We start from the raw sequence: 15,215 nt of genomic DNA on the forward strand, positions 1-15,215 counted from the left end.
GACATTTTATAACTTTATTAATGAGTTTATTATTTATACCAACAAACAAAAACATTGTTTATCTCTCCCTCTCTCTCCCTTTAACCGTTCATCTTTTCACTGATGGGCTGAGCAGCCTGTGTGTGGTGGTAGTGTGTACCTGCCCTTTCCAGAACATTCCATCAGACATATTCCAGAGTTTGAGATATGAACGTTACACCAAATGACATCACACACAAAACCCCTCCCCCATCAGATTGTTAAAAACAGAATCAGACAGCAATACAATAAATAAAAGGATCAGAATTAACACTGATGAGGAGGGGGAAGGGCAGGCAGGCAGGTGGGTGGTTTGGGCGAGAAAGGAGAGAGAGTAAGAGAAAGAGACTGATATCAGGTAAAAACAAAAATTTGTTCAGTTTCGTCTTCCTCCCTGGACACAGAGAGAGGCTGGGTGAAATGTTATATACAGTTGTATGATGGAGGGATAGAAGGAAGGAGGGAGGGCGAGAGAGAGATCGAGAGAGAGAGACCGAAAAAGGCTGGTTTCTGCTCATACCAGCACTGCTCCACTAGGAGTAAAATCTAATTACAAGGACAATAGAATAACAATAACAAAAATAACAAAATAAAAGGTACATGGCATTTACATATTAGCAATGAGAGAGGAGAAGAGAGGATGGAAGGAAGAAGGGAAAGACAAACAGCTCTGTTTCAAAGTCTCATTTGCTAAGTGGTGTGCGTGTGGGCTCATGTATCAATGTGTAACTTGGATGAATATCCACTAAATCCACATTTAATGGGCACGCCAATGTATAGAAACACTCACACACAGGTGTAGACTCCATAATGCAAATTCTGTATTCAAACAGAACGGCTAACACAGCTATTGTTGGGATTGACCTATGCGTTATATGTGTGTGTGCATGCACATGCACAAAGAACTAACAAAATGAGCACATTTCATACTGAAACTGACAACAACAACAAAAAAAACCCCAGATAACCCTGTCTTAGCTTATCCGAATAGCTAAATATTCTCCTTAAAAAGAAATTAAAACACAAGAGTGTGCAATGATTACTTAAAATTGACATACGCACATATTAAGACACTCTTTACTCATTTTCGTCTCGGCGAAGAGAAACATCACACACCTGGAAACACACACACACGCAGACATCTCATGCTCACTGCTTTATAAAACACATCGCAGTCCTTGCTTTTGTCCAAGAACTCCTGAAGAAAGCTAAAATGTATCATTTTAAGATCAAAAACAAATTTAAATGAGCTTGATATTGTATATCATTCTTTAAAAATGTCAAATGGATGGCATCTCAGGCAGAGAGCAGTAACTGTGCGGTGCTCTTCCTGCCACTAGGGGGCAGACGTGCCTTAACCTGCCCTTCCCAGTGTTCAAATCTAAAGATGACAATCAACTCAATCATGGGTTGATAATCATACTGAATTTAAATCGACCTCCTGTGATGATCGACGTCATTAATCTGGGCATCACACACACAGAACATGACTACAGATAACACGAGGTGACGAGAGTGAGTGCTCGTGTGTTTGTGAGAGTGCGCAAGAGAGACTGTTTGGAGCTGCTGCTGGGAAAGAGAGAGGAATGAGAAAGAAGGGATGAGGAGAGAGGGGTGATGATGTCTAAGTAATGCTGAGGGAACAATTAGGTGTTGTTGCTCAGGGGTCCCGGTGCTGGACCAGACTGGGCTGGACCGTCTGAACCGCCCTCTGCAGAAAGACAACACAGAGTTCAAAAACTTCAGGGCATGTGCATACACAAATCCATACAGACTGACAGGAAGAGTAAATCAAAGGCGTGGGGTATGTATGTATGTGTGATCAGTACCGTGTGAGGCAGGTGTCGTCTGCGAGCGAGCATGGGGAGGAATGAGAATGGAGTTCAACTGTGGTTGGATAGACAGCTCTGCAGGGCGAGAAAGACAGAGGTTACCCATCAATACATGTAGGTGTCAAAACCAAGATAGCTTTGTACTTGCGTCACAGGATGTGAAAGCCACTTAAAACTGCAGGTAGCATAATTATGTTACATTCTACAATTCCTAAAGGTCAAAATGTAAGGCATGTGTTGTGACAAGTTCAATGAAAACATTTTAAATTACAAAATGTACCATTTTACCCACTATTTGCAGAGTTCTAGATCAAAAAAAAAAAAAATAGACTAGGGAACCACTGGCCCCTTAAATTACAAAATTTTTTGCTGGCAAATTACAGAATCACTCAATATAGATGGTGCTGCCATTTAGCTTAAGTTCACTTTTGTGGATTCATTTTTGAGTATCTATCGTAGCGGGAGAAAATTCACATGGCGATGCATCAAACAATCATATCAAGCTTTCTTTAGGTGTGAGTGTACAGTACATGGTTCCTATAGGCACTAGTTGTATAAATACACTGAGTGTGCACTTCAGCTCAGTAAGTGGCCAGTTTATAGTTTGCTGCCTTTTAACAGACACTACGAGGCGTGATGAAGGGACACACTGATTTGTCAACAGTCAAGGGTGATCTCAAAAGCCATTATTGTACTGAATTATACCTGAAGTGAATATGTTATGTTTACGTTAAACAGTTTTGTTTTTTTTGTATACACTGCTATTCAGTAAGTTAATGTTTTTGAAAAAAGAGCCTTATACTCACCAGGACTTAATTTATTTGATACAGTAAAAAAAAAAAAAAAAAATAATAAATAAATAAATAAATAAATAAATAAATAAATAAATAAATAAATAAATAAATAAATAAATATAAATATAAATATAAATATAAATATAAATATATATATATATATATATATATATATATATATATATATATATATATATATATATATATATATATATATATAATTTCATTAAAAATATCAGTTTTCTATTCTAATACAATATGAAACTGATTCCTGTGATGGCAATTATTACTCCAGTCTTCAGTGTCACAATTCTTCAGAAATAAATAAACATGATTTGGTGCTCATTATTATCAATATTGACAAGTGTTGTTGCTTAAAGGGATAGTTCACCCTGAAATGAAAATAAAGCCATCTTTAACTCACCCTGCTGTTGTTCTAATGCCCTATGTCCTTCTATCTTTCTCGGACCTCAAAAGCAGAAATTTTAAAGATAGTCCTGCACGCGCTCCTTCCTATAATGGCAGTGGATGGCGACCAGGCTAAAACATTACAAAAATGATACAAAAGTATCACGTAATGATACAGTGAGACGCACGTGCCATATATGGAAAGTGTTCAGGAGGCCCACTATAAGGTTTTGCGAGAAATAAACCGTATTATTCAGTCAAAATACTGGCCGTTACTCGGAGTGCGCGAGCCGTCAGCACTGACTCAGCAGCCCCTCACGCAATGTTGTCATGACAACGGTACACAATAATTCACTTCAGGAGGTTTTATTATTAGAATCACTTTATTATTTATTTTCATACCTTATAAAAAAGACGAGTCTTGTTTGTTTCTATTGAGCCTGATTTCTCAAAATGGTGTGCGTGTGCGCCTATCCTGGGTACCATGACAACAGTGCGAATTATAGTAAGCATGAGCGTAAGCAACAGCTTGCACTCTCACAGGAGCGAGCTCAGAGTAACGGCCGAAGCTCAGTATTTTGACTGAATAATACGGTTTATTTCTCGCAAAATCTTATAGTGTGCCTCCTGAACACTTTCCATATATGGCTCACTGTATCATTACGTGATGCTTTTGTATAATTTTTGTTATGTTTTAGCCTGGTCGCCATCCACTGCAATTATAGGAAGGAGCGCGTACAGGACTATTTTTAAAATTTCGGACCCACTTAATATTAGGTGGCCTTAACTACTATTGACTAATATTTTAATTAATCATTTGATACAATGTACTTGTGTACATACATGTTTTAACATTGTACTTAAATTTAAAAAAATACCTGCATGTAATTACGTCTGTAATTAATTTCTGTAGTTACATTTGTAATTACACAGTTGGCTCTTCCCTTACACCTAACCCTACCCTTAAACTTACCCATATCACCACACCTGTCCCTAACTCTACCCGTATCCCACCTCAATATCAGCAAAGGTGTTTTGCAATACAATTTGAACACAGTAAGTATATTGTACTTATTTGTTGATGTAAGTACATAGTAGTTAAGGCCACCTAATATAAAGTGGAGCCAAAATTTCTGCTTTTGAGGTCCGAGAAAGATAGAAGGACATAGGGCTTTAGAAGAACAACAACAGGGTGAGTTAAAGGTGGCTTTATTTTCATTTCAGGGTGAACTATCCCTTTAATATTGATCAAAAAAAGCTTTGAGTATATATGCATTAATCTGATATAATTTTATCAGATTTCTGCACTGCAATTAAGTATATTTATAATGCTGTGCAAGATGGGATGCCCAAATAGAAAAAAAAGAATGACTTATGAACCAGTTCTTATGCTCACGTTTCAGTCTAGCTCAATTATTAAACAGTTATTTTAAGAAACAGAGAACTACTGCTTTTCTGTGTGTTTACTTTTAGGTTCATCAGACTTAACTCAGTCTAATAACTGCCTGGTGGTTCGTTTGACAGTTCAGTTAAAGACACGTGTTCACAACTAAACAGAGCTTTACAGCAATAAATGGTATTCTAATGTAAAAACAAAAAGGTAACAAAACATTTTAGCATGTACAATTATACAGTAAGAACTGTAAAAAAGAAGAAAGACTATTAGGTTGTTAATCCTAGTGGTAGAATCAATTTGAACAAAGTAGTTTACATTTTTTGTGACCATTTTATTCATTATTGTAGCTTATTAGAATTCTATTCATATATTAGCATGGTATTGAGTGCTTTCTATATTGAACATCTCAGATCAGTCACTCACTCAACATTAGATTCTAGATAAAATACTATAGTAGACAGGTGACGACAAAACTAGCTCACTAGATAGAAGCAACGCCTTTATGTTCTAAATGGCAAGTTTTTGTGTGAGATTGAGACAGAGGTAGAGATAAAGAAAGAGAGAGCGCAAGCATCCGATTAATATGATCTTAACAGAAGTGGCAGTTCTCTCAGTTCAACTCACCCACAGGGCTGAAGTTGAAGAGTTGGGGAAGTTCTCGGCCATTAGGCAGACGTGCATTCGGCTGGCGCAGCTCGTCAAAGAAAGCGTGTGCACAGGCCTCCAGCGGTGAGAGCCGTGTCACCGGCGTGTACTCCAACAGACGAGAACACAATGAAATGGCTTCAGGAGGGGTCCTCGGCTTAAACACCTAACAAACGCACAGATTCACAGGGAAATGTCACATCTGACCAGTGTGAAAATAAAAGACTTTCATCTATAGCATCGGGTGACAAAACTTCACTAAACATAATTTGTAGTGCACCAAAAGCCATTAGCTGTGTTACCTTTGATGTACTTTGAAACATTATGAAGTCTGAGCTTTAAAATTCTATCAACTCATATGAAACTCAAACAATGCCGTTTTGACACTCTTTAATGGAGCTTAAAAGATTGCAGCAGCCACCTCACGGCTGTTTCACGCCGCAAGCTCGAGTTTCACGTCAGCCTTACTACATCGTCACTGCAGCTGCAGACTTGCGAGCGTATTCACACCGGAAGCGTTTGCACTGTCATTTTGGTGCATCACTAGTTTAACCTTCTGTAAAGACCTAAAATGTTTCTTTCTGTGAGCTAACTGACAACCAAGCAACAGGTGCTTTACCTTTGTCCAAGGGTGTGCTTTGATCTGTGGGAATTTAAACTCTGTGTAGTTGGGGTTCATCTCTCGGATCTGTTCTCTTGTGGGGGTCCCCAAAACCTGCAGAGGGTGGACGGAGAAAGAATTATGATGAGTGTCTATGCTTACTCTTAAAAATAAAGCATTGCAGATTTTCCACTCACCTTGATGATCTCCACTAGCTGGTCCACTCCACTGTCACCGGGGAATATGGGCTGTCCCAAAAGCAGCTCTGCTAATACACAGCCGGCTGACCAGATATCAATGTTGGATGTGTAATCCGTGGCTCCAAATATTAGCTCAGGAGCGCGGTAATACCGCGAACAGATGTATGACACATTGGGCTCCCCACGAACTAACTGCTTTGCACTGTGGAGACAACACGATGAGAGATTATAAAGATGTTATGAAAGAGACAAACGTGAAAGACTGTTGCTATACTATTGTTAAAAAAATAAAACTTCACTGAGAATAATTTTGGAATGAGATCAATGTTCTTAATCTAAAGCTCCGTTTCCACCGAAATTACCCAGAACAGTTTGTACCAGGAACTCCCGCCCCCCCCAGACCTGCTACTGTCTGCGTTTCCGTGAAGTACCGTGAAGATTAGGCAAATTAGTCCGGTGATGTAGGACTGTGCGCGACTGTTCCTCCCAGTCACCGACGGACAGTCAAGCAGTGCTGCTTTTGCTGGTTATGTATTGGTTTACTAAAGAGGTAAACGGCGGAAAAGAGACGACCACTGATACTAAAGCGTATTCTGAAAGCTCGTAAAGCTAGATTTAAAATAAAACAACACATGTTATTATCAGCTATTACGGACATTGACCGTGAGATTGCTGAGACGAACGCACGCCATCGGACAGAAAGAGCAAGACTGATATTTACTGAATTCAGAACGAACCTCGCAAGACTTTTAAAAATGCCGGTTGAAATAAAATGCTGCATGAGTTCAACCAATCAGCATATTCAGCGCCCAAGTCCCACCCCCGAAAGTTCCTGCACTTTGAAAAAGTGCTACCTCGGGAGCAGGGCTGTTCGGTGGGGGTAATATTTACCCGGAACTTCATTTAGACCCCGGTTCCCGCGGTCGAGACACACCGAGTACCACCCCAAAGTTCCTAGTTCCTGGGTAAAGTTCCTGCGGTGGAAACGCGGCTTAAGGGTGCTTTCACACTGGGCACGTTTGCCGCGGTTAGTTCCTGGTGCCCTCCGCAGAGTTGGGCTGGTTTCACACTCAACTTGATCCTATCGAACCCTGATGCATTTGCGTTTATCTTATGTCATCACAAACGAGCATGGCACAATATATAAAAAAGGATGCAGGTCAATATACCGTGATTTTTATAGGGCTGTCAAAATGAATGTATTAATTGAGATTTTTTTTCTTCGGTTTAACAATTAAAAGAGCATGTTTTTTCCCCCTTGCATCCTTTGGCTGCGTTACATTTAATGATCATGCTATCAATTAATTTAAGTGCTTTAAAACCATTCAAAGGTGATAAGATGCAAAAGAGAACTCAATTTGGTAGGCACGTTATCTGTGAAGCGGCTCTCTCTGACACAACAGACATGGCAGGGCTTGACATAAGCAATGGCCCGATGGCCCGGGGCCAGTAAAAGCGTATGTCGGGCTAGTTGAATGGCCAATCACTGGCCTGCGCGGGCCAGTGATTGGCCATCCGCAAAGGCAAAACAACGAGCCAACAACGACACAATCCAGCGTATGGTGAAGTTAATAAACACTGCTTACAATATCGTGAAGAGTGAGCTCCCCTTTACTGCCTACTCAACTAGCTAGCTAATATATCACCGTAACTTTGCTCATAAATGATATATCCAAAGTGTGAGTGCTTGACTTGTGTCATGAGTGAATTTGGGTGTCATTCCAAAGGCAGCGTGCGCGCTCCGAAACAGACCGAGACGAGCAAATTATACTTTCGGTTTCATGTGCACGTCAGGGATGGCTGACGCAAAACTGTAGATCCGAAGCGCAGATGTTTCGAGTCGAACGATCCGAAGCGTGATTCAAAACACCTATGTCACGTGACTACAGCTAAATGAAGCCAAAAATATCTTATATAATGTGTATCTTTGTTAATTGTCTAATATATATATAATATATATATATATATATATAGTTTATTTTTAGGTTTCTCTATGTTATTTATAGAGAGATGTGGGAGGGCTGTGTTGCAGAAATAAAATAGTTTGTATACATTTTTATATTTATTTTTCTGATGCTTTTCTTTGTCATATATAACAATAACTTGCATATAATTGGATATGAGTGTTGGTTGGACAAATATATATATATATATATATATATATATATATATTGCAATAAAAAAATCATAGTTTCCAAAACCAAAAATAATTTGGTTATTTTTGCATGTCTCCAGGGGCTCTCTAGCTCTTAATTCGTGTAATCCATTTGCTGTATTGATTAATCCTAATGTATACAATACATTCAGCTTAATGGAAAAGTTTTCCTTATATTTCTTTCAGGGCCAATAAAAATATAGAAGGGGCCAGCAAAACTCTGATATACTGGCCCCAGGGGCCAGTGGGAATTTTTTTTTATGTTGAGCCCTGGACATGGGCACAGAAAGCAACTTCAGACAGCATGCCAGTACCACATTGAGTTCTCCTTTGCACGTTAATAGACAAAAACATGCAATGATGCCAAAAAATGCCTGTCTTAAATAATTCAGCAGCAAAAGTTACTCTAGAAATATCATGATCGCACAATAATTGTATAAAATCTCAACATTTACTAGAAGAAAAAAAATCTACTGGGGAACAAATGAAAGTGACTAAGTGTAACATTAAATCTGGTAAAATGTTACACATTGTTGTAAAATAAATTCATGAAAAACAAGTAAATATATTTATAGAAATAGGGCCTATATACTAAGAAATTTAAATATATTTATTTGAAATGTGTAGCGTTATGCGCATCCCGTGCGCAGCATGATGCGCTTGATGCAACATGGTCATGGAGGCGCAGCGCTCCATCTGCATTGAAAAGTTCAAAACACAAAGGGAAGCTATATCAATGCGTAGTGTATCCATCTATGCAATATTTTATTGAGCCTTTTCTTTTAAGAGTTTAAAATTTCAGTTACTGTGCGTGTGAAGAACAATACAATCTCTAGTCTCTAGTAGGGCTGCACGATTTTGAGAAAAAACCTAATTGCGGTTTTTCTGACAAATATTGCGATTGCAGTGCGATTTTCGATTTTTGCGTTCGATACTTTTAAGTGCATAAAACCTAAAATTATGAATAAAATATGTTGTTACTTTTACGACACAGAGGGTTAAATAAACTACATACATAGTGATTGAGGTAATGAGATTGTTTGATGCTTCGTGATTATTAAATACCTGAACCTAAATACCAAAGAATAAGACGACATAATGGAAATTAACTTAACCACTTGGTCATTTATTTTGTTTTTAAATTTAACAATCTTAAACACTGAAAAATAGAAAATGAATTCTTATTAGATTTAGATTTACAATTAGAAAAACAAAATAATTCTGTAGTCCACTGCCATTTACTGAACATGAAACTGTTATATTGCATATTTTACATTTAGCACTCTTTTGCTCCACGTCGTTCTTCGCGAATCCAAAATAAGTCCAAACAGCTGAAGTACCACCCTTCTTGTTAACCAAGTGCTCCGCGTCCTCTCCCGTCACCGAAGAAGTGCCTTCGGCCATTTCTGCGGTTACAAGCTTTTTCTATTGGCACAATTCAAGGTACACGACACGTTGTGTGTTAGCTGCTTTGCTGCTGACAGAAAGCCGCCCGCCGCGCCCGGTGCATTGCATCATACAACCTTGTTTACATTGCCATTTCTAATTGGCCAGCAAGCCAAGAACGCGAGATTCAACCATTTTGATTGGCTAATAGGTTTGTCACACAAATGTCAGAGGCGGGGAAAAAACCTTAGACTCCTGAGGTTAGGTTATTGCGGGAGTTAAAACCTCAATATCGATGCCATAAAGGTTAATCGTGCAGCCCTAGTCTCTAGTGTTGTGATCTAACACATAACCGGTAGAAAGTAACACGATTTAGAAACAGCAATAAACTCCAGCAAGATAAAGTCATGTTATGCAAAACCATAGACCGTTATCTACAGATCAAGCATAATAACAGGAACATTGAATCATCTTGGAGTTTCATCATGTTGACTGTTGTAACCGAACGTGACACAGTTTGAAAGCACAACGGAGAATGACTGACAGACGCAGCGGAGGAATCATTCACGTGAACTTGAATTTAATCACTTAAATATATAATACCTGTACCTCACATTAAACTATGGAATGGCCTCAGAACATTTAATATAGTGCACGAAGCGTTGCTTTATAATGTTTTTGTGCCTTTTGTGGAGAACTGAGGCTTACCAATAACAGAAAATTATACGCACAGCATCGAATTTGGATCAGTCCTGTCTGACTGATACACAATCCAGCAAATAATGGCGGTATCGGAGCCGATACAGATACTGAGTTTTGGAATCAGCGCATCCCTAATTGAGAGCCATTCATTTGCCGCTCTGATTGCACTCGATATGTGCGTGACTGCGTACCGAAGTCTGAGTTACTCGCTCATTTATGCAAATCGCGCCAGTTCCATTGCAAATGAACTCAGTGTGAAAGCACCCTAAATCGAATTGCGAGATACCCAACCCAGGACACAAATGCACACAAGCCAAACCCATCTGTTACGAGACCCATCATTTGTGTAAAGGCATTAATACATTTAAGCGCAAGCAAACAACGAACTTGTGTGACTTCATTTTGAACAAAATCAGGCCAAAACAGAGTTAATCTGGAGTATGTTCAAGGAGTTCAAAACATCTGGCCAAAGCAAGCTATCTGGATGATAAACACTATCATTGGCCTGTGATGATTACATAATTAGGTGAGCTCTGGGGCTCCAGAATTCTTCTCAGGTTAATTTCTTCTGTTCATTTGATTGAGGTCAGATGAGAGTAAAAACAAACACACTGAAGAGCTGTAATTCTAATTGAAAGTGACACGAACACTTTTTCATGTTTAATACAGTAAAGCTGCTTGCTTTAAACAGAGCATCTGCAGGTCAAATAAAAAATTATGAATTAAACTTAAGACCTATATCACGCAAAAAAGCGACGATCGATCATGAAAACGATGATCGCCCTGACTTTAAATGTATTTGTCTATATTTCTGATTAGTTATTGCAGCATTTTGGGCGGTAACTGAGGTCTGATTGGTTAGCGTTAGACAGCACGCCTTCCAGCCCGGCTAAATAAAGTGAAACTGACGCGCACTGTAGTGATGCCTGGAATCACTGTAATCATGAAATACAGTTAAGAGCAAGATGCGCCAATCCGTCATATACATAGCATTATAAAGAGAACAAGATTGTAATAGCATGTTGAACATTCTCTGTGCTTTAGCTCCGCGTGTATCAGCTATCATGTGCACATCCACATGCTTTTCTGCAGATGCAAGTTGTAAGATTACTTTTATATTGTCTATATCTGATTAATGTCATATGGACACGTTTGGTTGAGTTTAATAACCAGTAGCACTGCAGTTACCAACTGGTGTTCATTCTCTTCAGTTTCAGCTCAAATGCAATGCCTGATATTATCGACTCTGGGATATTTGAGACGGTCATATTCTTTTTAGATAGGCTATTTCTTTTTCAAAATCATTGATGATATTAATAATGCAGCAGTGTTATTTTGTTCTCATATTTTTTAACTGTAGGCCTATGTTTTATTTAAAGTTGTTTTGCATTATGGATTCGAAAATGAGCAGTCATGTCTGTAATCACTTTGATTAGGGCTGTGCGATATTGAATAAAAATGCGATATGCAATACCTTGTTAAATAATGTGATTTCGATATGCGATACGATATTGCTTTAAGTGTGTAAAAATCGATTTAAATTATATTAAAACAATTATTTAAAAACTGAGAATGATACCATTTATGTGTTTCACATTCTTTCTGGGAAAAGACAGCATAGCTACAACTTCTGAAAGTGACCAGCAGTGTTTTAGCAAAACAATGTCACAAATCAGAAATTTTAACATCAACGTAAACAAACAAAAAATGTAATGCCAAAATTTAAATACCAAAAACTCTTTGCTTGATATGGTAATATATAGTTATATCAACCTAAAACTTAACATCAAGAATATCCAGGTAAACAAAGACACCTGAACTAGGGGTGGATGATTATTTGTCATTTTAATTTATCTTTGTTATTAAAAATAAGAACTAAAAACGGGAGTCTTCACATTAACTAAATATACACTGATACATAATAAATCTACAAAGGTTATTCAGCCAAGAGCACAGTGATTTTCTCTTTTTCTTTTGTTGTTTGACAGACAACGGCAGGTTTACTGTATTAGCAGGCTGTCACTTTAAGACCTAATGCACGGATCCCATTGACATGCATTCGGTTTCTTTCCACAACTGTTATTGTTCACTTAAAAGCATAACTGACTGAACATGAATACTCGGCAAGACAGCCATTTTGACATAACTGTGTGTATTTGACAGTTCGAGCGTGTAACGAAAACAGAACTGAAGGGCTCACACGCTTTCAGTGAGGCGGCTTGTGCGCACGTTTTGGTGCGTGTCAGACAGCAGACAGCGCGAGGCTGAGTTGTTTTTCGCAAGATATTGCGTTTAATAACTCTTTTTAACGTCAAGCAAGTCACATTCAGTAAGTAACAGTTGTGTGCCCGGTCTATTCTCTGCTTTATGTATCGACCTAAAACGTACACTTTTCACAATGTTGAAGTAGCCTATTAAAATCAATCAGATATTGCGTGCCGTTGCGATATGCATATCGCGATATGTACATTTGCGATATTTCGATATATTGTTCAGCCCTAAATTTGATAAAATAAAATTAAGTGCAAGATGTGCATCGCCAATCTGTCATGTACATAGCATTTTAATGAGAACACAATTGTAATAGTGTTGTGAATTCTCTGTGCTTTGGCTTGCTCAGTTGGGGACACTAAATTACTAAATAAATACCTAAATGAAACTAAATATCCAAATAAATCTAATTGGTAAACTAAATTAACTATATAAACTAAATTACTGATCTGCCCACATTGTCACTATGATAACTGAAATGACCTGATGACATAACCATTTTTTCCGGAGCGGCTGTGCAGCCGAATCAAATTCTGTTGCATTATTTTCCTGTTTAACACTGTGAAGCTGCCTCAGAAACAATATGCATTGTAAAAATCGCTATATAAATAAAGTTGACTTGACTTGAGCTTTAGTTGCCCGTGTATCGCTGTTGTTGTTAAGGGAAGAGCACATTCAAAATATGAGTTTCCCTTTCAAACCATAGCCTGTAAAAAAACCTTGCACGGCCAAGTTCACGTGCGCATTCGCGTCCTTTTGTGCTGATGTAAGTTGTAATAGGGATATCGATTAATCTAACATAGGATGCGTTTGGTTGAGTTTATAAACCCGCTAGCAAAGCTCTGCAGGGGGGTGTATTCACAGTTTCAACTCAAATACAATGCCCGATATTATTGACTGGGTTATTTGAGACGGTTATTTTGTTTTTTGTTTTATGTTTCTTTTTTTTCTTGTCATGCGTTCATACACATCATGTTTGTATTTTTCAACATTCATTTTATTAAGTCTTAAAATAGTTTCATATCTCCATGACGGAAATACTTTTTTTTTTTTAGACCTATCAATGATCGAAATGAGAAATTGACAACAATTCCCACCCCTAATATATAATATATATATATATATATATATATATATATATATATATATATATATATATATATATATATATATATATATATATATATATATATATATATATATATATATATATATATGTGTGGTTTCTTTTTTGTGGTGATTTTTTTAGATCAAAATGATAAATGTTTTCTCATAATTAGGATGCCACAGCCACATTTACCATATTATTATGTTAGATGCACAATAGTCACACATGGCAATAAAAAAAACAACGCATTAAGGCCTGTACACACCGGGACGAATATCGCGCGCGCTTATCGCCAGTGTTTTTCGTGCCGTTTTTCGGCGTGTCTTGAGTGTTCACACCCAAGCGATTTTCACTGGCGCTGCGCCGAGTGAACGTGCACATTCAGTAGATGCGCTCCCGGTACACAAGATGGTGCTGCGGCACTTTAAGCCTCTGACACTCGCTTGTCACACAGAAGGAGAAGAGAGACAGTATTTACGTGCTTGCCAAAACCATAGACATATTATGTATATGGACAAAACCATTCACACACTTTTTGCTAACTGGCAAGCAGCATTAGCAGTTCATCTTCTTCTTTGTCTACTTACTACTTCTTCGTCGTATCAATGTGTGCTCGGCAAGAGCGTTTTGTGCTTGAGCGCCACCAAGTCGTGTTTTACTGTCACTTCAGCAGCTCCAGGCACGTGAACAAAAGCGCCGATCTCATTGGTCGGCCAGTTTTTTACGCGCCGCGTCAAAATAAAAAAACGAACCCGAGGCGTTTTTTTTAAAATGACGCTTTTACACCTGGCGTTTTGCGTGTCGGTGTGAACACTCACATTGGCGCCCATTGTTTAGTCCCGAGGCATTAAACGTCGGCGATAAACGCGTGCGAAAATCGTCCCGGTGTGAACAGGCCTTGAATCTAGTTTGGCATTACAAATAAAAGGGTGGTCCAGTGGTGTGCTATATATCTTTAATAACATGATCGCTCAAGTAAACCACAGCAATAAGCAATTGCTTAATACAAGTAAAAAGTTCTCAAGTAATTAGGTAATCAAGTAAATGGTCAGTAATAAAATAAGAACTTATAAACAAATGACAATAGGACAAATAAATACAGCATAAAGATATATATACAAACAGTGCTTTAAGTTTAAGTAAGCTCCTGTTTGTTTTTACCCCTGTTGTTGTTTTTTGTTTAACATTAACAACACAGACAGGAGCAGGTATAGGCTATATTAGTTTGCTTTCACTTTTAGACCTACAGTAATGCGCAGATACAGTAGTTTTCACGTGACGTCACACGCTTATAGGAACGCCCACCTGGAGGGCAAAACATATTCTTGGTTCATATTCAAAACATAGTTCATATTCTTGGCTCATCTACTCGCCTGTAAATAGTAGCATCATCAAAAAGGTGTAAACTGAATTTGATCTTTTAATCACTGTTTTAGTACATTACGACACTTTAAGGGTGGGTTGCACAAATAAGGATTCTTTAGCCTGTCTTCAGTTCACCCTCCGCCTGTGCTGCTTGATCAGCTCTATAATTCTAACAGGTTTACTGCGTAATTAATCAGTTTAAAAATAAGTGGTGCAACAACTCGATTTAAAATAAAACCCAGATCAACAAATCCTTGATTAGAGTTACATTTTGCTTAATTTAATCCTTACTGGTGTTTTTCACGTTAAGCATTTAAAAAAACGTCCCACTGTT

General features: G+C 38.1%; 1 protein-coding gene across 1 annotated transcript in view; it reads right to left on the reverse strand.

The window, feature by feature from the left end:
- gsk3ab (glycogen synthase kinase 3 alpha b) overlaps positions 1-15,215 on the reverse strand; it is a 24,895-nt gene continuing 9,680 nt past the window's right edge. Inside the window, exons 6-10 of the mRNA XM_079837329.1 lie at positions 5,892-6,096; positions 5,713-5,808; positions 5,073-5,259; positions 1,848-1,925; positions 1-1,729 (exon numbers count right to left, since the gene is read on the reverse strand). Of these exons, the coding sequence (XP_079693455.1) occupies positions 1,665-1,729; positions 1,848-1,925; positions 5,073-5,259; positions 5,713-5,808; positions 5,892-6,096 (631 nt within the window). The 3' untranslated portion in view covers positions 1-1,664. The remainder of the gene's footprint in view (positions 1,730-1,847; positions 1,926-5,072; positions 5,260-5,712; positions 5,809-5,891; positions 6,097-15,215) is intronic.

The sequence above is a fragment of the Gobio gobio genome (assembly GCF_949357685.1).
Source record: "Gobio gobio genome assembly, chromosome: 15".
NCBI classification, from domain to species: domain Eukaryota; kingdom Metazoa; phylum Chordata; class Actinopteri; order Cypriniformes; family Gobionidae; genus Gobio; species Gobio gobio.